The sequence below is a fragment of the Pholcus phalangioides genome, unplaced genomic scaffold (genome assembly GCF_987345545.1).
Source record: "Pholcus phalangioides strain wild (caught in Gottingen) unplaced genomic scaffold, Ppha-v1.0 ptg000024l_1, whole genome shotgun sequence".
Lineage (NCBI taxonomy): Eukaryota > Metazoa > Arthropoda > Arachnida > Araneae > Pholcidae > Pholcus > Pholcus phalangioides.
Window position 1 is genome coordinate 20,207,223 of NW_028301616.1, and position 23,860 is coordinate 20,231,082.

A 23,860-nucleotide genomic window follows, 5' to 3' on the forward strand; every position below is an offset into this window, starting at 1 on the left:
TCAACCTATGGTCCGCAGGATGACTCGATGAAATTATTCATCTGTTATAATCGATAGTAGTAATTATCCATAATTTATATGTTCAAATAAAAACCTTCATACTTAGGCTAACTTTACATGATCCAGGAGAATGCATGAAATTGCGATCCTAAATACGGGATATCGCTGAATTATGCCAAAAAATTGAAATTTTTAAAAAAATCTCAAATGCAATTTGCTAATTACTTCTAAAATTGCTGAAGGGTGTGGGGAATAAAGTGCTGCTACAAATCGCAATAAACAAGAATGCATTTCTCGAAAAAAATATTCAAATGCATTCAGATGTACTGATGAGCATATTTCAGTGAGAAAAATACAATTCGGTAAATTGTGTGGGGGATCTTAAATGATAATCGATAAAATATACGGGACATCGCCAATTGTCATCAGAAACATTGTCAGAAGTAGGCACAATCGCCCCAGTCTTTATTGAAATTTCAAAAAAAAAAAAAATTGAGGACAAAACGTTTAACGTGACAAATATGTCAGATAAATATTTATAATTTTTACCATAATTATCAGAAAAAATAATTATATTATGAAAACGCTGTGTTTTTACGACTTTGGTAAATATCACAAATTCAAATAAGTATCGTTGGAAAAACGAGACAAATGTATAAAAAAAAATTGGAGCAACGAAAATTACAGGAATGTCCCGTAATACGGGATGCAAGTGGTCCATCAAATTTTTTTAGACATTTTCTGGTCCTTGTTTTCAGAGAGGTTGAGAAACGCTGAACTTTATAGTGTATACACCATTCCACAATTTGGCACACTGTCCATCAATTGTCGAAACAAGGAAGGGAATCCTAGCAAGGATGATATTCTTATTCACTGTCCAACTAGACTTTTCTGTTGCCCTCGTTGTGGGAACACTTGACGTTCGCGCACTTGCCCTCGTCGACGAACTTCACCAGGTCCTTCACCTTCAAGGACTTCAGCCACGAATCGCCGGCGTACGGTGCGACGAGACGCAAGACCCTCTCGGCGATGGTTTGTTGGTGCCTGGATCTCTTGGTGGTGTCGCCGGCTTTCCTGTCCACGAGCTCGCAGAAGATCTTCATCATGCAATCGGGATCGCTGAGTCCCTTGGCACCGATCCTGGCGACGGATGCCAAAACTGCCGGTCCATGCTGGAGAAGGGGACTCTGCTGGACGTCCAGATTGCGTAGGAAGACGCCACGCGCTGCGGCACCTGCAGTTGCGGTCGTGATGATGGGTTGGGTGCCGTTGGAGTTCTTGTTCATGAAGAAAGTGATCAGGGACGGAAGAACGGATGCGAGGATCAGGGACAGCGGTAGGGTGATGGTGAGCATCGCTTTGATGGGATCGTCGACGAACTTTGACAGGATCCCTCCGCTGCTCGAGGACGGAGTGTTATCCTTGGCCGGTTGTTTCGTGGCCTGCTGCGGCATCTGCTTCATGGCTTTCATCATCCACAGAGCCTCGAGTCCACTCGGCTGGTATCCCTTGATAGGGTTGGCGACGGGACCGCTGCTGTCAGTACTTTCCGAACCGTAATCGCCATCGTTGGTCGGCGGCTCCTGGTACCAGCCTTTCTTGCGATCGTCGTTGTTATCACTTCCGTCGTACCTGTTCATGGTGTAAGGAGTGATTATGAAATCCTCGGTGAATTCCCGGGCACGTCTCGAAGATTCTTGTCGGGAGACGTTCGCCGTTTGTGAGCCACTAGTTACGCCACTCGTGATGGGATTCACACCCGATTTGGCGACGGACGCACTTTCAACCACCGCACACAAGACGACTGCGACCAAGGATGCAAATCCGACCATATTCACTTAATAAGAGCAGGTAGAGATTGAGTTATAAAAACCACTGCTGGTGATAAAGTGATGCTTTATGTGACTCTCCGCGCTCTTTTATACGAAGTTTTTCGGATATGCACGCAAATATTTATGTCAAATAACTTTCGCGCAGGAAACATAACGTCGCACGGATATAAAAAAGCTCTGGGAAAGGAAGAGAAAATATAAAAACACAATTCATGGAAGATTCCATTATGACAAGATATTTCCCCCCCCCCCCTCTCTAATGTATATTCAACAACTTTCTATCTGTGTGTGAGAAATTCCAGAAGAAAAATGTCGATTTCAATTGTCATCACGAGTTAACGCCTAAATAAATCAAATATAACGCACGTAGCGTAACATTCAGAGCATGAAATGTGTTATTCTAGGTGAGGATTGTTTTTAATGTTCGCGCGAAACAATTTCTAACATTAAATTTTTTTAGGCATTGTTATGTTAACGGTATTCGTTTGCTGCGTCAGTCTTGTTGGTATTTGAATGGTATCGATACTGCGGATTCACACTTTGATATTGAAAATGATCGATCACTAAATAAAAAAATTGTCGCCGTTACGAATTGATCAAGAGCGACGAATCCGACGAGCGTGGAAATTTTCAAGGTGTACAATTCAAGCATTTTGCCGGTTGTGGCCTTTGTATTTGTATGTGCAAAATGGATGCCAAAATATGATGTATCAATATGTGATCTAATAAATGAAATGAAACTGTCGGTCCCTATTGGGTGGGTGGGGGGGGGGGACTATTGACGGCAAGATGACCAAGAAAGAGGCTACGTGATGTGGTAGCGGCAGTGGATGACGAATCGGAAACAAAGATATTTTCATTAAGAGATATTGCTTTCGGCCCGAAATATATACCGAGAAATCGAATTTCCTGGATGTTATGCCGAAAGGGGTCATTCAAGTATTACGTCAGCATCGCGGGGGGGGGGGTTCGTATTTGCTGACTTCTGGTGACGAGGGAGGAAGGGAGGGGTATGAAGGTTGCGGGGGTGGGGGGGTCCAAAAATGGCTAAAAATCTGCTGACGTAATATTTGAATGGCCCCAGATGAACATTTGGAAAGAAAATTGTTTTTTGTATTCACCGGGAATCGAAACCGGGTCTCCCCCACCCCCTTGCATACCGGGCAAGTGCGCTAACCATTACCGTAAATGAGATTATGCCATCTGAGAGGTGAAAATGCGCCATCCTGGGATTCAGCAAACAAGTGCCCTCTAGGGGCTTGTTATTGAAGTTATTCATTTTTTATCAGCGTACCACTGCTAATCGGGAAAAGTAATGGCTTTCCTAACAAGCCACTAAAGAATGTCCCGTTCTCAGCCCAGGTGGCATAATCTCACCCCCATTTCAAGCTGCAAGACAGGCTTTTCAATTAGATTCACTCTAATAATGCGTGTTATAAAGAATTGAAAAGTGTCTCTCTGGTGTATTGGTTATCGCACTCTTGCCCGGTATGCAAAGAGGCCGGGTTCGATTCCCAAATCACTTTTCTTTCCAAATATTCGTTTCGGCATTAACATACAGAAAATTCAATTTCTCAGTAAAGATATTTTTACTTGCAGAGGGAGAAGGTTCAAATATGGGCGACATGTTTCATTATGAGGTGTAGCCAGTTATATGTACCTCCATTTGAAGGTTTTGACACGTTAATACCTTCAACAACTGTTATATGAGCTACACTGCTCAAAACAATTAGGGGAGCACATGGTTTTAACAAAATGACGCAAAGATGAATACCGATAAGTAACATAAAATGAATCATCCATAATTTAAAGCCTAGCAGGAAACGGAAGAAGAAAACTTCATATGCAAATCAAAGTTCATGACGTCAAAAACCAGAAAAAGGAGATAAGGGCAGAAATCGGGATGTTGCAGAAACGTCTGTTTTACTGCCGTAACTGTGAAATTCGATTGCGCAGTATTTTTTTTTTTTGAGACAAGGTGACTTGAGGATGTCTCAACAACGTGATTTACCGGAATCCATGGCATGCCGTGTTATAGGCAGACTGGAATCCGGGCAAACACAACGTAGTGTCGCGGACGCTGTTGGAGTCGCCAGAAGTGTTGTTGCAAGGCTGTGGAATCGATTCCAAGAAACAGTAAATGTTAGACGTCGACCAGGGCAAGGTCAGCCACGCGCCACTACAGCAACTGATGACCGGTATGTACGGTTAACAGCCCGTCGAAACAGAACAGAGAATGCTACGCAGCTGCAAAGACGGTTGCTCTTGGCAACAGGACGAAGGGTGTCCAGCCAAACAGTACGTAATCGGCTTCATGAGGGAGGGCTCTATGCACGTAGGCCAATGGTCTGCATTCCGTTGACCTCACGCCACCGTGCGGCCCGAAGAAGATGGGCTGCTGAACATCGAGATTGGGAGCAACATGATTGGAGCCAAGTGCTGTTTACAGACGAGTCCCGATTCAGTCTGGAGTGTGACACCCGACGTGTTCTGGTATGGAGGGACAGGGGCACTCGAAATAACCACGCATTCGTTCGTGAAAGGTCACAATACAGACGAGCTGGTTGGGTGGTATGGGGTGGAATCAGCATAGGCGGACATACGGACCTGCATATCATTCGGAATGGCACTTTGACGGCCCGAAGGTATGCAGACGAGATACTGCGACCTCATGTCATCCCTTACGCTGGAGCCATTGGAGATTCCTTTGTTTTCCAGGATGATAATGCCCGACCGCATAGAGCTCGTCTGGTGGAGAACATGCTTGAAGCTGAAATAATACAGCGTATGGAATGGCCAGCGTGCTCTCCTGACCTGAATCCAAACACGACGCATTGCTGCGCGACCAAGGCCGCTCGTTACTGTCCGAGACTTGCAGATTGCACTTCTTGAGGAGTGGAACAGTGTTCCCCAAAGTCTGATCGATAACCTCATCGCATCCATGGCAAGCACGTGTGCAGCAGTCTTAGCTGTTCGAGGAGACCACACGCCCTATTAAAACTCATGCATCATGTCCAAACAGTACTTTTTTTTATCGTTTACATGTAACCAAATTGTTGCCCTAAATCATCTTTTCATGTTCTTTCCATATTTTCAAAGAATTAAAGCTTAATTCCAAAATTTTTTACGTCTTTTTTCTGTATTGCGCATTGATGCGCGTGTACTATCCATTGTATGCCAATACGTGGCTGTCTCGCACGGTTTTCTTCACTATTTTTGCTTGCTCTCCTAATTGTTTTGAGCAGTGTATATATATATATATTTTGACATGAATGTCGCTCTCCACTTGTTAATACAAGATATACAGAAGACTGGATGTTGTGAAGATATTTAGTATTTGAGATGTTAATTTTTTAAGGAAGGAAAAAAACTCATCTCTATCTCCTCTGTAGCTTAGTGGTCAGAGCACTCGTCCGGCAATCGAGGGACCCGGGTTCGACTCCCGGTAGAGGCAGAGATGAGTTTTTTTTCCTTCCTTAAAAAATTAACATCTCAAATACTAAATATCTTCACAACATCCAGTCTTCTGTATATCTTGTATATATATTTTTGTTTTTTAACTTTTTTTTTCACTTTCAGACCAGCGCTTTACTGTTGCGCGACGTCGCTTACGTCTTGACAACAGCGACGAGGAGCATCCCGCTGGACGTGCCATCATTCAACTTGACCCCACAGAGCGTGAATTGCCTCGAAGACCAGCCCGCTTACGTGACGTCCCACGCTACGGCTCTGACCAACCTCATGAAGAAAGTGAGCAACGAAATCGATATACAGTCAAACCTCGTTAATGAGTCACTCTTGGGAGAGCAAAAATATGACTTAGTAAGCGGAGTGACTCGTTAAACGGAGTATAGCTTGTCAATTCCTGCCTGAGGACAATTGGGACTTCCAAAAAGTGATGCGGTAAACGGAGTAACGTGTTAACCGGGTGGCGCACTAACGAGGTTTGACTGTACACACGTTTCATTATTATTTCGAATTGTTTTTTATACAGGGTGGGTAAAAAATCCGCAGAAACTTTAAAAATTTATAGAAACCGAAAAAATAACCGAAATAAAAAACGGTTTGCAGGGATGGCATCGCTAGGTCACGGGAATTCTTTCGACAGGAAAAAATATCTCACAAAATAGCCAATAGGTGGCGCTGGTATGAGCAACTTCAGTGGAAATATGCAAATGAGACGGTTATAAGAACTTGCACTACTAATCCACAACCGGTTCACTGTTGTAAATCGTGTATGTGGACTTGTTGCCGGATTTGTGACTCACCTACAATGTGTTAACCCCTGCGGTGGTGATCATGTGGAACACGTACTGCTGTGATAAACGATTTGGAGGCATTCTGTTCGTTATTTTTTGCGTATCTTTTCTTTGACTTTTGTATAGCAGCGCCACCTATCGGCTGTTTTAGTTATCTTTTTTCCCCCGTCTTAAAAAAATTGCAGTCACCTAGCGATGCTAACCTTGCAAACCGTTTTTTACTTCGGTTATTTTTGCGATTTCTATGTTCCTACGGCCTTTTTGCCCACCCTGTAGTTCGATCGTTTCTACAACGTTGTTGGTTTTTGTACGAACTCCTTTTGTCATTATTTAGGTAGCTTTCCCGAACGGAAAATCCGGGAATGTGCATTTCACGCCTGATGGGGAGAGGGACGAATACTCTTTCGAAGTGACCGAGACGACGCCATTATTCGTGAGAAAAGTAAGAGAAGAGAATGCTTATCTCTATATATTGCCTTGTTTTTTTCAGCGGTGTAAAAGAAAATCAGTTGCGCACCTGCCAGATTTCTATACGGACACCGTTCATCGATGAACGGTTTTTAAAGCCCATCAGTTTGAGTTACAGCTCTTCAAGATACTAGACTGGCTCATCTTTTTTGAGCGAAATCGTTGCGTCAGTATTATATATATCAGTTATAGCTAATCACTGTTTTTATTTACGGCAAAACTCACCGACAACAATTCACGGCCATAAAAATCACCACTTAGTCAACCCTAGGCTGACCCATCTACCATCTTTGAGCGCAAGTGTGACGTCAGTATAATCACTATAACCGATCGCTGTTCCCTATTCACACACACACACACACAATTTGATTTTTTTTTATAATATTGGATTTTTGAAGTGAAACTTCTATAGCGACATAACAGTGAAAGAGAGCGACAGGAGAATGAATTGCTGTGTGAAGGGAAAGGAAATTCATCACAGAAACTGAAACACTTTCTTTTTCCTGTAACTGATTGTATGATGAAGTCTGAGAAGCAGATGGGCTGTGGTGGTGATGTCAATAGAGGTTTGGCTGTGTAATAAAATATAGTTGGGGGGGGGGGCTGGTTTGAATGGTTTTTGTGTCGGGCAAAGGCAGCTTATTGCATTTCCCAAACCCCGCCACACGAGTGTATATATCGCACGCAAACGAAAGTTTTATGACTTCACAATGCCAGCTTCTAATTGGCTTTGACCTCTGAAGACCGGACACACCCAGCACCTCCTAGAGATAGAAGGCCTCTCTGCACTCTTCGCCATAAACGTCATTCAGACTACCTAGCAAGTTTGCCACATTTTGAAACACAGCATCCTGTTTCGTTTCTTTTTATTTTGGCGTAGAATCTTCCTGATTGGATTTCAAATACCGCATAGTGATTGGATGCGGGGCACAGAAATCACCAATTCTGAGCTCGATCATTCATTTTCCTCACAACGATGATACTTTCTTGCCATTTCTTAATAATGCTTACTTTCGTTCTGCCTTCTCCTCTCGGCTCTCGGGCCGCTTTTTATAAATCTATCCGCGTTTAATTTTTGGCTTCTCCGGCTGTCTTGGCTCAGCGCGGAGTCAGCAACGATGATACTGGCACGAGCCGGGAATTTTTTTTTCCCCTGAATATTCTGAGGGGGAAAATGGACTACTTACTGACGTCACAAGAAGACTGCGGAGAGGCCTTCTATTTCTAGGAAGTGCTGACACACCCCGCTTCTCATCTCAGAGAGATATCGAAGCGTTCCCGGAGGATGGTCGTATCCGGAATGTTTTATTATAAACAACAACGTCGCCTCAGACGAAGGCAACAAAAAATTGTATAAAAAAACGATCGTCAATTTGAAATCATATAACAGATGATTAAAATCGGAACAACAAACGCCAATAGGCAGTCAAAGTCATAAACAAGATTATACCCATGATGGCATATAGTCCCTCCCATAAGAATCTAGACATTGTTCAGTTAATCGAATGATTGTCGAAAATCTAAATCGAATGATTGTCAATAATCGAAATCGAATGATTGTCGAAAATCTAAATCGAATGATTGTCAATAATCGAAATCGAATGATTGTCAATAATCGAAATCGAATGATTGTCAATAATCGAAATCGAATGATTGTCAATAATCGAAATCGAATGATTGTCAATAATCGAAATCGAATGATTGTCAATAATCGAAATCGAATGATTGTCAACAATCTTTTAATTGACTTCTGGACTAAATTTTTATCCGATTACATTGATGTCGGGTTATTTTACCATGCGTACAAGCTGTTTTCCATGCATTTTTAAACTTTATTTGACATAATTTATATTACACATTGGCATATTTATATTAATTACAAATTTTTGAAAATTCGTGAACCTAGTCATATGTCAGGCATAGAAGTTTCACTTTTGTCTCTGCAAGAGACAGCTGGCTGTAAATCGCTGCAGGATGATCCGACCGATAACAGCTGGGCTGTGATCGGCCGTTGGTTGTGTGGTTGGATGTTTGTTTCCCACCCTGTTTTTTTTTTTTCAGCGCATTAGGGGCCGTTCAAGTATTACGTCATCATCGATTGAGTGGGGGGGGGAGGGGGGCTTCCGATTTGCTGACTTTTGATGACAAGGGGGAAAGGGGGGGGTTGGATAATGCTTACGTCATCAACTACCCCTTTATGGAAATATGAGTTAGGATTCAGAGGGGCAGAGCTGATGACGAAATTTTGCTGACAAGGATGGTGGAGGGGGTCAGCGTTTTGCTGACAGAGAGGGGGGGGTCAAAAATGGCTAAAAATTTGCTTACGTAATACTTGAACGGCCCCTTACTATCAGCATCAAAATCAGGATCGTTCGAAGATGGAGGACGACGAGACCATCGCGCTTTACACAAGTCGTTCATGCTGGTTGACGCGGTACAAGAAGAGTGATATTTATAACTATCGATAGTTATAAAGAAAAGTGCTTCTCTATTGCGTGTGTATTGGTTAGCGTGCTTGCCCGGATTGCAAGAGAGCCCGGGTTCGATTCCAGAATATTCGATACACACAGCTTAGACCTCTCTCTCTTTCTTTCTAGATTGGAACTTGGTCCAAGAGGCTTGGCCTGAGATTGTCCACGAAGGCTAGACAAGATCCGAACGAACGTCCATTGAATGAAAAGCCCAAGGACACGAAGCCCAAATACATTGTTACCACAGTACTTGTGAGTACGTCATCTATGTCCTTGGACGGTGAAAAATGCATTTCTCTTTTTTCTTCGGTAATACATGCTATGTAATATACAGGTTCGGCAGAAAGTGCGTAAAAATGTGAAAAATGTTGAAATTATCAAATTTAGATGTGGCTAGAAGATTAGGAGTGTCGATTTATTAAGTACAAAGAAAAAGTTACAAAAATTACCGATAGGTGGTGCAACCGACAAAAATAAACCTTTACTGCTAAACCGTACATGCGCCTCGTAAAAGTTCGTCAGAGGAGAGGTAATAATATTGAGAATTGATGCATGTGCGGAATGCGCTTTTTAAACAAAACGTAAAATTATTTTCGAAAAAAAACAACCTTTTTTTTTAGGGTAGGGTTACCAAATGTCCTTCTTTTTGATGTTGTTTGTGTATGTAGCGGTATAGTATTTCATATTATATTCTTTTTTCTCTATCGCCACTAGATGGCACCGCTTACACAATTATTATCTGTTATTTTTCCCCGCCTTTTTCAGGCAGATGTTTTTTTGTATCGGCTAGAGTCGGTGGTACCTTTGCTCATGTGTAAATAAACTTTATCATAATTGAAACCTTTGCGTTCTCCCTACATAACGGTGCGTGCATCGTTCGTATGCAGATGTCGTTTCAAGTGGGCCTCCTACGTTTTACAAAACCCACCGTCCTCCTTTTCAGGTTTCCATAATTATTATTATTATTTTTTTTCTGGAGAGAAATCTTTCATTCACTCTGAAACATAGATCTCTTTATTGGCATCTGCTGTATTTTCTTTCACACATGTTTACAGGCTTTGACCAATCGCCGTCTCAATTCCCAGAATGCAAGGGCCCATGAGTTGCAGATGCTATTCTCACACCAGAATCGGTCCAGCTTTCTCCAGGAGAGGTGCCGCAACTAAATGCTTTGTCAGCCGGGACAAGTACGCATTTTCGCGATCCCTTTTAATTTTAAAGGGTCGAATTCGCATCCCTTGTGGTGCGCAGCGAATAGAGCACCAGTTACGCCTGCTTACTCCTCCCCCCCCCCCCAGTTGCGGACCTGCTTCAGGATAATATGAAAAAAATTCCGAAAAACAGCTCTGGTAGAAGAAAACAGTTTTGTGAAACCCATTCAGAAACAAAGAAAACATGATGCAAACTACACTCAAATGCCGATTCCTAACGCATTATCTGTTGTGAAAATTGGAAAAAGTGACGTTTGAAAGGGGGTGGACGCAGGAGTGCTCCTTTCTGAGTTTTCGAATCTGTTTATTCTAGTGCATGTGTCCGAGAAGTGCCGCTGCCATCTGTCTTGTAGATTCGAAAGCAAAATGTCATAATTTGTGCAAGTTTCAAATGTTGTTGGCCTGATTGATCTCTTTCTGTAAAAAAATTACACCGAAACTAAGCCATACAATAAACCTCGCAAATCCCTCTAGGGAATTTCTATATACCTGTTTTTATGTACAGGGTGGGCAAAAAGTCCGTAGAAACTTTAAAAATGAATAAAAACCGGAAAACAAACCAAAATAAAAAACGGTTTGCAGGGTTAGCATCGCTAGGACACGGGAATCATTTTAAGACAGGGGGGAAAAAATAACTCAAGAACAGCGCAACATAGGTGGCGCAGGTACGAGCAACTTCGGTGGAAATATGCAAATGAGACGGTTATAAGAACTTGCGCTCCTAATCCACAATTGTAAACCGTGTATGTGGACCTGCTGCACTCTGCCGTTGCTGGATTTGTGACTCGCCTGCAATGTGTTATCCCCTTTGGTGGTGGTGGTGTTCATGTGGAACACAATCTTGCTCTAGTAAACGATTACGAGGCATTCTGTTCGTTATTAGCGTATCTTTTCTTTGACCTGTGTACGTCAGCGCCACCTATCGGCTGTTTTCTGAGTTATTGTTTTTTCCCTGTCTTGAAAAAAACCCCGTGACCTTGCGATGCTAACCCTGCAAACCGTTTTTTATTTCGGTTATTTTTGCGGTTTTTATTAATTTTTCAAGTTTCTACGGACTTTTCTGCCCACTCTGTATAATACAGTCCTGGTGTATTTATGATGCCAGACTTCAGCGTGATTCGTGTCGTGCTAGCGCTGCCATCTGGTTTCTATATTTCGAAGTGGAATTGGGAGGTGTCTGAATTTTTGTGTTGATGTAAAACAAAATTCACTGCATGGGTCTGAAGAAATTCATCACGTTTCCTATAAAAACTTGAGATCATGGACACTTGATGACGTGATATTGATCATAATAAGCACAGTCGACGTCATTTTCCCTGTAAACACATCACCGGTTGTCTTTTCTTCGTCAATGCCACCTATCGGAGATTTCCGTAACTTTTTTTTTTTTTTTAAAAAACAAAATCCCCGTGCTGTCAATACCAACTCCGGCACCCACACCTCAATGAGATGAACGGACTTTCTGCCCAATCTGTGTTCATGAATATTTGTGTCAACATTATCCTTTTCTTTCGTTTACTAACACACGCACGCAGTCGAATCCATACCTGCAACTGAATGGGACTGCAGAAGTCGGAAGTGGCACCAGGTTTTACGGATTCATCAAAGACCTCATGGACGCTCTGTGCGATAATCTCGGCTGCGAATACCAGCTGCGGCTGGTGAAAGACGGAAGGTACGGTTTCAAAATGAAAACGAACTCGAGCCAGACATCTTCCAAAGAACAATGGGTTGGTATGATCGGTGAAGTCATCAGAGAAGTGAGTTAACCCCATTTTTTTTAACACTTCTTACGACCTCTTTTCTGAGTATACAGGGTGGTCATAAAATAACTTAGCTGATACACGAACCCCTTGCTGCAGCAAAAATCAACGGATGTGAATAAAATTCGAGGTACGACAATACCCCGAAGTTATGCGATAGGTGGGACCGACGATAATTCGCGTGAGTCGCGGTACAAATTTGCGTACATGTAAATATAAATTAATTTGGACCAAAAATTATCTATCTTAATCTATTTAATCTATCTTTTGGTAAAAATTTCAATAAAAAAAATAGTTATTCCTACACATCCCACAAAATGGAAGTGAAAACGTATTTTTAAAGTAGTGGTTTCATAAAACCTATAGGTTGCCCTGTGGCCGCAACCAAGCCCTCAAAAAAGTCTGTATTCCCCTGGAATTAGGGCAAATGAATGCAAGTGTATTAAGCTTCAAATGTTTCCATAAATCATTGGTTTCAAAGACAAGAAAACAACTTTCACTCATAAGTTCCTCAGGAGTTGCAGACCTGGCGAATCATCATTGATGAGCGTCGCATTAAACGAATTATTTCTTAAGGCTGGCAATAACGTTGGACTTCAGGTATGTGAAATTGTGACCAGTCACAGGGAAAATGGCGCCCGAGTAGCACAGTGGGTGAGACGATCGTCTTCCATTATGAAGGTTACCGCTATGGTGTACACCTTCGAATCCGAGCACCAGAAACAAGTTCTCTATCTACCGAGTCTGGGACAACCACCGATAGATGGCGCCTTCATTTCCTACTCACCTCCATTTATTAGAAATTCCCGTATCTCTATGTATATGATCGGAGTTGGTTGTGTTGTAAAGTATTCTGAAAAAAGTGTCAGATTCCACACCAAGCCTTGGATTTACATTCCCAATAATCACGGCAAGTTTTCATCTTTAACAATTTCCCCAATTTAACAGTTTCCCCTTTAACAATTTTACTGTAGCTTGTTTAAAATCTGTATAACATGCTATGCTGTTCTCACCGACGAAACAATTTTGTACAGAGGTTTTTAACAGCTGGCTGATGCGAAGATATAGTGTAAAGTATGCATATTTCACAGAAAATCGCGTAACTCGGTGTAACGTAAGTCGGGATAATCCTGTACAAGGGGTTCGGACTAGGATGCGCTTAAAAGAAAAAGAAAACCCTTGCTGTAACGGTTACGGTCACACAAACGAAATATTTAAATGACAACGTTCACTTTTATGCATTGCTAAGAGATCAGCGCAGTTAAGAACCCTTGAATGATATTGGAACGCTACCTCTAGCACCACACGTACGCCAGCCCAGGACGCAGGCAAAGATCTCACCAAGGGATATAATGCACTAACCCCTTAGAGGGAACCTCCTGCGGCAGTAACGTGATCTGCACAGTGGTGGTTTACACGTTTCTTTGTTTGCATCTAGCGCGACGTTCATCATGCTTCAGGTGCCGCTCTAACGCCATTTAGTTTTTTTACTGCGCTTGCGTTGCCACTTGAATTTTTCGAAATTTCGGTGCTGTAAACACAGCCCTTTCAGAAAAGCTGAAATGAACCGACAGTCGAGACATCAAACTTGGTGAATGAAGGGCCTGACTGTGGTCTTCCTAAGAGGATGAAGAAGAGGACTACGAAAAAGAGACACGAAAGATAGGACAAATCAGAGACCCATTATTGGCTGTCATAACTGCTGTCCGGCAAGTTTGAAAACTGCACTGACATTCGAGATGTCGAATCATGCGAGTGCAGGACCCGCCTGGGGATCTACAATGAAGACGGAAAAGAGGTCCAAGAAGAAAGTTCAAAGGGGCCCGAAGACATCAGACCTGTTGGCCGGCATAACAGCTGGCTGCCCAACGAATGAGAGCTCACCCGGCAGCCCACCACCCAAAGACCCATTGGCTGTCTTCAGGGTCTTCTGGCAACAATGGCAAGGCAGTGAGGGCTCAACCGAGCACTGGGGGCCTCACCTGGAAGCCCGCCACCGGAAGACTCACTGGCTACACTTTAAAACCTTACTTTTGGAAGGGCAAAAGCTGCGTCGGATAAACAACTGCCGCGATGCAGCGCCCTGAAAACCACGCCGATTAGGCAACTGCTAGCGAGGCGGTTGAACTTTAAAGATTAGGGCACGATTGGCCAAATGTCGCCAGGCAGCTGAGTGCACTATGTGTTTATTTGTATACCTCGTTACATGATCGTTTTCGCGGCCCCACCCAGGAGTTTCGAGTTCCAGGAGATCCGGGTGAACCAGGGGAGGGGGATTCAGGGAAACACACTCACACTTCCAGCACAACTCAATCGGTGGCAAATTGCCTATGGCGATAGACCGAAGTTGTGCTCGGTTTGAATGAATGCATGGAATGTAGCCATAACCGCGAGAGCTAGGGTTTTGTTTTTCCTTTTCATTCTTGAGCGCATACGCTGAGACAATTACATCTCGAATTTCATTCGCGTTGGTAGATTTTTTGTGGCCGCTAGGGGGGCTCATATATCGGCAGAGTTATTTTATGACCACCTGGTACTCCTAGTTCGCAGCATTTTACAAGGGGGAAAAATATATTTTCTCCTACAGGAAGCCGACATGGCAGCGGCTCCACTCACGATCACCAACCAGAGGCAAGAAGTGGTGGACTTCACGAAACCCTTCATGTTGGTCGGACTGAACTTGGTGGTCAAGAAACCCGACGACACTCTCACGGATTCGTACTTAGGCGTGTTCGGGTTCCTCAACGTGTGGTCTTATAAAGTCTGGCTGTTGGCTCTGGTAGCCTATCTGGCTTTCGGTGGTGCCAATTACTTGGCGAGTCACTTCACCGGGGAACCCGAGAGGATCCGGTCCCTAAACACCAAGGTTACCGATCGACTCTCCGTTTCCAGCAGTTACTGGTTCGCTCTCGGGTCCCTTCTCTTCAGGGACACTGGGATATATCCGAGGTAAGAAATTATGAAGTATTATTATTATTATCTAGCTTAACTAAAGGAAATTCATCGACATTTTTTGTACCAGATTCGCGATTTCTCCGCCAACTATTGTAGGGTATAGATGATACGTAGTTACGAAAACCTTTTTTGTTTCTTCACCGCCAACTCAAGCCAACCCATACGGTCCTACATAATACCCCTCAACTTCTACCGCCGCTTTTTGGATCATTCTATCGTTCCCCGGGATCATAAGCCGATGCAGGTTGCAGGCTGCTCGAGCGGGGGGGGGGGCGGCGAGCCGAATCACTGAAGGTGTGTATAATGAACAGGGGGAGTTAATGTCTCTCTCCGCCCTATTGCATATATGCCAATAAAACATTTTTTCTTACTGAACGGGAGAAGCGATCGTTCCTTTTCCCTCACCCTGCCACTGCCTATGCCTGGTGGGGGAATATTACCCACTTTGGGGGAAAAAAAATGTACTACATTCTCAATTTCCTCACCTACTATTGCAGGTCGATCGTACCTGATTCTTGATGATTGTAGTACGATCAGTGTTTCCCAAAGTGGGCACATTTGGAACCCACCCGCCGAGAGGGTGGGTTCTGAGGGGTTATTGGTATAGATGGGATCCTATGGGTTTATGGGTTGACTAAATTGGGAGGGGGGGGGGCAATGAGGAACAAAGATTTTTGAAAAAGAACGCAAGTTTGGAAACCTCTGTACACAAGATTCTTGATTTCCTCGCCAACTATTGCAGGATGATTATACTATAGCAGTGAGAGCTGTGCCCCTCCCCCCCCACGGAAGATATGGGTGGTTGAATGGGAGGACTCTTTTTATAAACCTTAAAATTAATATTCGAATGGAGTACAGTGCGAATATGAAATCCATTCTCGTTCACGTAAAAATTTTGCTGGTGCTTTTCCGAAAAACGCGCCACCTACCTTTAATTTCTTCTCTTCTAATTTTTGTGTGTATGTATTCAGAGAAATGTCACTTTTTTTTTTCAGGGCATTTTACTCTATATCATCAATGTATTTTTTCTCATTTTATCCCCAACCACTTCCTGCAAGCATTTTGAAGCTCTGCAACTGATATTCCGTTCAAAATGGCATTTTTTCCCATGGGCCGCTGCTTTTGCGTCTCTAGATACCTTGCAATGAAGGTTCTTCTCGATTTGGCAAGTAGAAAAATTTCAGGGAATAGTTGGGGGCCTGCTTTTGTTACAAAATGAATAATCAAATAAAATAGAACCCGCAAGGATCGCCGTACGTAGCATGAAATCATTCTTGGGTTTCATCTTTTATTTCCTCAACACCCCCCCCCCCCCCTCCGTAGAGAACATGCTGACCGCCACAACATGATACTGCACTTAACAACAACTTACGACGGCTTAATAACTCATTGATTATGCAGCAAAATACCGAGTAGTAATCTAGCACGTCCTAGAGATAAAAGGTCTCCACGCACACGCCGGTCGTGACGTCAGTAGTCCATTTACCCCCTCAGAATGTTCAGGGAAAAAAATAACCTGCTCGTGCCAGTATGATCGTCGTGCGGAATAGAAACGATCGGGCTCAGAATATGCCCCACATCCAATCACCATGCGGTATTTGTGAGCCAACCAGGAAGATTCTACGCCAAAATAAGAAGAAACGAAATACGATGCTTTCGTTTAAAATGTGGGAAACTTGTCTTAATGGCGTTACAGATGAGCTTGACAACCCGTGTGGAGAGGCCTTCTTTCTTTAGGAGGTGCTGAGCAATCGCACCTAACTTAGGTACACTAATTTTTCAATGTCGTCATTTAACATTATTCATAACCAAGTATATGTTTTACCATTACCTAAATGCCTTTCTATGACCTGGTTTTTGAAATTTTTTGTCTATCTTGCTTAGATTTCAAGATAACACAAAAGTTCCTTCATTTTCCACCAGGAGGCGTTCTAACCCTCCTTATAATTTGGCGCATACTCGTATTGCTATACCACTACGCTACTTTCATGATTCTATGTGTCATATTTCAGGAGTTATTCAAGATTACGTCAAATTTCGAATGTTCTTTATTTCTTGAATATTCATCCTTTGTTGCTCCCGGGCATCCCAAAATGATTCTTAGAGGTTGAAAATGATTGTAACTGGCCGCGTAAGTGTCACTGTATACGAGATCTTCAGGTGGTCATAACTTTTGAATGGATGAAGATAGAGCGAAGGAGCAAAAGTCCAGGGATACTAAATCGGACACGCGCTACTCGATGACAACAAGCAAAATGCCCCCTGGTGGAAAGCTCTGGAACTTTTTTCATCTTGTTGTGACAAATACGCAGGGTTCGAGAAAAATTATAACCTAAATAAATGAATCGGTCATGCTCTAAGCGATGACAACAACCAAAATGCCCCCTGGTGGAAAGTTATCGAGCTTTTTTTTTTTTCTTTTATCTTTTCGAGGCAAATAAGCAGGGTTTGATCGAAATTAAAGCTTAAATTTATACGGCGCAATGATAAAATGCTCATCTTCCAACACGAAGGTTACCGTCAAGGTCCACGGGTTCGGATCCGGGGGGAAGAATCCCGAAAACAAGTTCTTTTTATCTACCAATCCTGGGACGAACAGCGATGGCGCCTTTGTTTCCCGCCACTGGTTGGAAATTGGCGTTTGGCGATATGACCGGAGTTACCAAAACACTCTGAATTTTCTCATTTTTCCTTGCTTAGGTCTGAGACCCATCGACTTTTGTCCGTGGTCTGGTGGATGTTCAGTCTCACTTTCGTCGCCTTCTACGTTTCGTCGGTCACTTCGATGCTCATTTTATCGCGCACCACGTCACAAACCACGCACTCGTTGACACGTTCCAGCGACGTCGTGCAGGTAAGAATATATAAAGGTTAAATGAGTATAATGAGTTAAAAATCTTTGTAAAAAAAAAAATGCTTTCCGAGTCACGATCAGAAACGTTCCGACACTGTGCGTTGTGTCAGGGTTGCCCTTAGCACACGGCGGGACCTGGGGCGGTCATAATTACTGGGCGTCTTCACGGTACGAACATTTTTTTTTCTCATCCTTCATTATACAGTGAAGGTATTTTCTTTCGAAATTTTAGTTCTTGAAGAAAAATATGTTTCGCACCGAAACAATAAATTTTTTATCGTCGGGGGGAGGGGCGGCACGCGCGCGAGCCACCTATGCCCCGCCCCTGCATACGTCTCTGATCCCACCAATATGCGTTAGGAGGCGGGGGTCAAAAATGGCTAAAAATTTGCTGACGTAATACTTGAATCCAGAAATGAGCTGTTAATCGTATACCCTGCATTTTATAGTGCGGTGTCCCCTACCGACAAAAATTTGAACTTTTTTTTTCTGTACAAAAAAAAAAAAGAAAGAAAAAATCTCTTTCATGAAAGTTATTTTTTTGCAAACTTCATGCCAAATATACCAATTCCTTCATACTTGACGAGTTTTATCTATTTCTTTTGCTCTTTCCGAATATGTGCTTAGTTTGTGTGTAAGTGTCTCAGAAACTTCACAATCAGATTTGTGAAGTTTCTGAAATTTTGATTGTGAAATTCTGTCTCAAAAATTCACAATTTATAATTGATGCATTCCCCCCCCCCCCATAATCTACCATAACTCGAAAATGGTTCGAGATAGGGCAGGTTGGTAAGTTGCTTCATGATCCGCAATTGCTCGTCTACCCCCCCCCCCCCCCCACTTTCGTTTAACAAAATAGGTCGGATTCACCCATGTATTTTATCATGTCCTTATATATAAAAATAGTCTTTAGTTTTTATTATTACATTTTTAACTGGGTTTCTGTATTTTAGAAATATATAGTCGAATCCCGTTATAACGAACTCCACGAGACCGGAGAAATCACTTCGTACGAAATTAGAATAGGAATTCCAGGTTTTCACATCGTTCCTACGTAGACTTATCTGAGGGATTACAAAAGTGTTCGTTAAAACGAGATTTTCACTATAACGGTATTCGTTAACACCGGATTCGACTGTATAGCATCTATATTTGTGCTATGGGCATCTTTTTCTCAGCCACCTCACTGGGCATTTTGCCTGTTGTGGCCTTGTATTTGAATTAATTGTAAGAAATATGTTCGAAATTGACGACAGTTCCTCTATGATGAAAAAATAATCTCGGAATAAATGTAATTCTTCAATGCAATAGAATCCCCCCGTTCATCTCGGAGCCCTGGGCCTCATTGGGCCCCCACCCGTTAAGACGCCTTTTTCGTAAATCTGCAGGGTGTCGTGTGAATTCGTAAATAGTTCAAAAACTCATAAAATTGAAGGAATTGGTATATCCCGAATACGCTGAAAAAAAAAGTTATATATTCTCACGAAGGAAAATCTTTTTTTTTAAACAGAAAAAAATGTAGTTCAATTTTTGTCGATAGAGAGCGCTGCAAAAAAGCAAATCACTGGAAATACGCAAATCTGAGTCCTGTATAATGCAGGGTGTCCGATTAACAGCTCATTTCTTGATATTTTGAATATTTCAGCAGAGCAACGAAGAGAGGGACTTTTTCCCCCCCAAGCTCCCTCTTCAATAGCTATATTCCCCAGAATTGGCAATTTTTCGAACATATTTGCAATGAAATTGACAATTTTACTTACCTTTGGCATCGTTAATGACAATGATGGGCGATTTTTCGGTGATATTGGCAAACCTTTAGTAATTTTATCTGTGCCATCATTTTGGACAATGATTAGTGATTTCTACGTTTTTAAGATTTTAAGTTTTTTAGAGCATAAAATGCATTTTTTTTGGTGTGGGGCATATTCTGTGTCGCGGTTCTTTTAGGTCATAAAAATCCTGCCCTATTGATTACCTATTATGATTGTCTGTTAACAGAGCGCCGTGGAGAAAGGCTATCCTGTGGTCGGAGCCATCGGTGGTGGTTCAACTCAGAGATTTTTCATGGTGAGCTAGATTTCCTATTAATCGATAACACATTCAACTTACCGTCGAGATCTTTTTATTGCATCCTGTATTAATTTACATTCGAATATTGCAGGACTCCGAGATCGGTCTTTACAGGGAATACGGGAAGTATCTGTCCAAGCATCCCGAAGTGTTGGTGAACAGCAACGTCAAAGGCATCGAGAGGATCCGAGAGTCCGGGGGTTCGTACGCCATGATAATGGAATCCGTCTCCTCGGAATACCTGACCAACCTCGAGCCGTGTGACATGATGGTGACCGCGGGTTACTTGGACCAGAAATCGTACGGAATCGCTTTCAAGAAAGGCTCCGCGTTGAGGTACTGTTTTTGAAACCGCGTTCATTTTTTGTGTTGATTCCGTTTTCTTCTCCCGGGAGGAGGGAATTTTCTCGTTTGAAGCGAGGGTGAGCGACCTTTTGCGGGTTGCGGGCCATTTCATTGGTTTGAAAACGTTGTCGCTGGACACTTAAGTGATCTGGAACAGCACCCCAGGTCACCTTGGCGAACGGAAAATGTTCCGTGATTCACTTAAGTGATCTGGGAATGTGCGGCAGGCCACTTACGTGATCTAGGAACAGCACCCCTAGGTCACTTTAGCGAATGAAAAATGTTCCGCGATTCACTTAGGGGGGCCGTTCAAGTATTACGTCATCATAGATGGGGGGGTAGGGGGTTTCCGATTTGCTGACTTTTCATGACAAGGGGGGGAGGGGGGTTTGGATAATGCTTACGTCATCAACCACCCTTTATGAAAATATGAGTTAGGATTCAGAGGGACAGAGCTGATGACGAAATTTTGCTGACAAGGGGGGGGGGAGGGGGTCCTAAAATGGCTAAAAATTGGCTTACGTAATAGTTGAACGGCCCCTAAGTGATCTAGGAGTGTGCCTCCGGCCCTTTAAGTGATCTGTAAATGTGCCATTATTCATGCAAGTGATCTGGGAATGTGAGGCAGGTCACTTAAGTGGTCTGAGAATGTGTGGTAGGCCACTTAAGTGATCTGAGAATGTGTGGTAGGTCACTTAAGCGATCTGGAGCAGCACCCCAGGTCACTTAAGTGATCTGTAAATGGACCGTTAGTCACTTTAGTGATCTAGGAATGTGCTGTGAGTCACTTGAGTGAGTTGTAAACGTGCGGGGAATACTTAATTGAAGTGAAAATGTGCAGCACAACACTTAATTGAGGTGAGAACGTGTGGCGGAAGACTTAACTGGTCTATAAATGTGGCACTGGTCGGGTCACTTACGTGATCCGGGAATGTGCCACGGACCACTTAAGTGATGTAGAACCTGCACCGCGGGTCACTTGGGTGATCTGGTAGTGGGCGGCTTAGTTCATTTTCACAAAATTAGGTTTGAGGATAGTGGGCCACATCAGATAACCCAGCGGGCCACATTTGACCCTCTGGGCATGGGTTGATAATGTATGTCCTAAAGTTTGTTCGCACACATATTTTGATGACAGTCTTGTTTTACAGGGAAACATTCGATCACTCTTTGCTGGAACTGACGGAAGACGGAACTCTTCGGACCCTTTACGAGAAGTGGTGGTACCACCAGACGAAAACCTGCGAAGACCCCAACCTGAACATCTTACCGGTATGTTGTTGAGAAAAATAAATCGGTACAGTCAAATCCCGTTATAACGAATACCGTTGCAGCGGAAATCTCGTTTTAACGAACACTTTTCTAATTCCCAGATAACTTTACATAGAAACAATGCAAAAACCTTGAATTCCTTTATAATGAAATTTTGTTACAACGAAGTGATTTCTCCGTCCTCTTTGAGTTCGTTATAACGGGATTCAACCGGATGTTGACATATTCGCAGATAGACAAATTGTATACAGGGTGATTCAGAAGTCATGTGGCCAAAACTTTAAGAAGAAATATACTTTTTTTTAGCAAAATTTAGAGGAAGATTTAGCATCTAAAAAAGCAATTTTCGACAAATTTTCTTAAGCCGGGATTGCGTTATAAAAGTTTGATAAAAAAATTTTGTAAAACTTGAAAAAAAACAACAACAACTAATAACTGTATCGGTTACATTCGAGCGAAGGTAACCAACAGGCTTATTGGTTGTCTTTTTCAAGTTTTGTAAAAGATCTTTCATCAAACTTTTATAGTGTAATCCCGGTCTCGGGGAAAGTTTACGATACCACATAATGCAGGGTGCCCTGTCCGCATTATGGTTAATGAGACAAACGGTTAATGAGATAAAGGCCGCATTAACACTTACAGGACACCCTGTATAACTAAAACGTTTAATTGCCATTCACGTTTATCGATTAAAATCCCATACAGAAATTATTTTGCATTTTTTTGGCAACAAATTTTAATTGTATTTGCTTTTTTTTTTTTTTGTGGAACACTTGAAATGGCTTCACGGAGCACCAGTGTTCCGCGGTCCATGGACTTGGGGGGAAAACATGGCCTCAACAGATACTGCATTTCAGAATACGGTCAAACTCGGTTATAACGACATCGAAGATTCCGCGTAATTTTGGAGTTATTACCGAGATCCGTTTACAAACAACGTTATCAAGACTTGAAGAAAATCAGATGCGCTATGAAACTCTGTGTACGAAATTGTTATTTTTATTATAGTTTTGAGTGACCATATTTGATGGAGAAAAGTATTGGAAAGTTACGATGAGAAATATGGTACATCGCCAAAAATAGCATATTCTAGCAAATCACCTGTATCCCTGATTCTAGTGAGGGATTGTGAACTAAAATGCGCTTTGTGATTACGTTTACAAAACGGGACATTTGTTTGAATAAGTCGGGAAGGGCAAAATTACAGGATATAACGGGAATGTCAATACTCAAGTCGGAGCGCCAAAATTAATCTCATTACATTTATTTTGGCGTATAATAAGCGTCAGTAAACGTATTAAGCGTATAAGTATTTGGCGCATTAAGCGTATAAGTATTTGGCGTATTAAGCGTGAGTAAGTGGAACAACTGACAGGCCATTGCCATAACACATGCCAAGCTCTAAAATTTCAGGATATCTTTGGGGAAAAAAACGCCTTAAAACGGAATAAAAAAAAATGACAAAAAAATATGTCGTTATATCCGAGGTCGATACGTTAATATCGACGTCGTAAACAATGCCTCTCAACATCATTATCTATGGGAGTCAACCGGGACCGCCAATGTCTGACGTTATCTCCGAGGTGTAGTTAGAACCGAAGTCGTCGTAACCGAGTTTGACTGTACCTATCGATGAAGTTCATAATCGATTATTTTTAAATAAATAAATTATGTACTATTTCCATTTTTTTTCCCTTCAGAGTATCTACAGCAGTTTCTTGACACTTGAAGAAGTATCCGGCGTGTTCTACTTGTTGATCATTGGGATACTGATCGCGGTATCGGTGGGTATCTTCGAGCGTTTCCGGGGATCGAGCAAATTGGACATCGACAACTAAGTTTCCCAATAGAATAAAATAATAAGACAACCGCAACAATATATGAAACAACACAGTATTATGTCGTTGGATGAGCAGCATCACGTGTGCATATTAATTTCGAAAGAGAAGAATCAAAAATTTTTCATCCACCACGTGTTCAGTTTTCGATGGACATCATCTTTCCATCGGGGGGGGGGACAAGCAATTGAATTCAGGAAATTCGGACGCAACCTGTTGCTGATTCTGGAAAGTGCACTTCGAAACTGCAGAAAAAATAAAATAAAAACAAATTTTTGCAAGCAATATATAAAATCGTTGAATTATGTTTTTGATATGTTTTGTGATTTATTTAGGGGGGGGGGCATTCAAGTATTACGTCATCATCGATGGGGGGGGGGTTTCCGATTTGCTGACTTTTGATGTCGAGGGGTGGGTGGGTGTTGGATAATGCTTACGTCATCAACCACCCTCTATGAAAATATGAGTTAGGGGTCATTCTAGTATTACGTCAGCATCGGGGGAGGGGTGGGGGTTCGGATT

At 42.4% G+C, this 23,860-nt stretch overlaps 1 protein-coding gene across 7 annotated transcripts in view; it reads left to right on the top strand.

The window, feature by feature from the left end:
* The window catches only part of LOC149068947 (glutamate receptor 2-like), a 159,046-nt gene extending 135,401 nt beyond the window's left edge, over positions 1-23,645 (top strand). For all 7 annotated transcript variants that reach the window (XM_089250309.1, XM_089250311.1, XM_089250310.1 and 4 more), the window contains 10 exons: positions 5,412-5,582; positions 6,426-6,533; positions 9,157-9,282; positions 11,777-12,001; positions 14,592-14,953; positions 17,660-17,813; positions 19,812-19,880; positions 19,975-20,219; positions 21,380-21,500; positions 23,201-23,645. In XM_089250309.1, coding sequence (XP_089106435.1) covers positions 5,412-5,582; positions 6,426-6,533; positions 9,157-9,282; positions 11,777-12,001; positions 14,592-14,953; positions 17,660-17,813; positions 19,812-19,880; positions 19,975-20,219; positions 21,380-21,500; positions 23,201-23,338 — 1,719 coding nt within the window. In that variant the 3' untranslated portion in view covers positions 23,339-23,645. The remainder of the gene's footprint in view (positions 1-5,411; positions 5,583-6,425; positions 6,534-9,156; positions 9,283-11,776; positions 12,002-14,591; positions 14,954-17,659; positions 17,814-19,811; positions 19,881-19,974; positions 20,220-21,379; positions 21,501-23,200) is intronic.
* Positions 23,646-23,860: the final 215 nt, after the last annotated feature.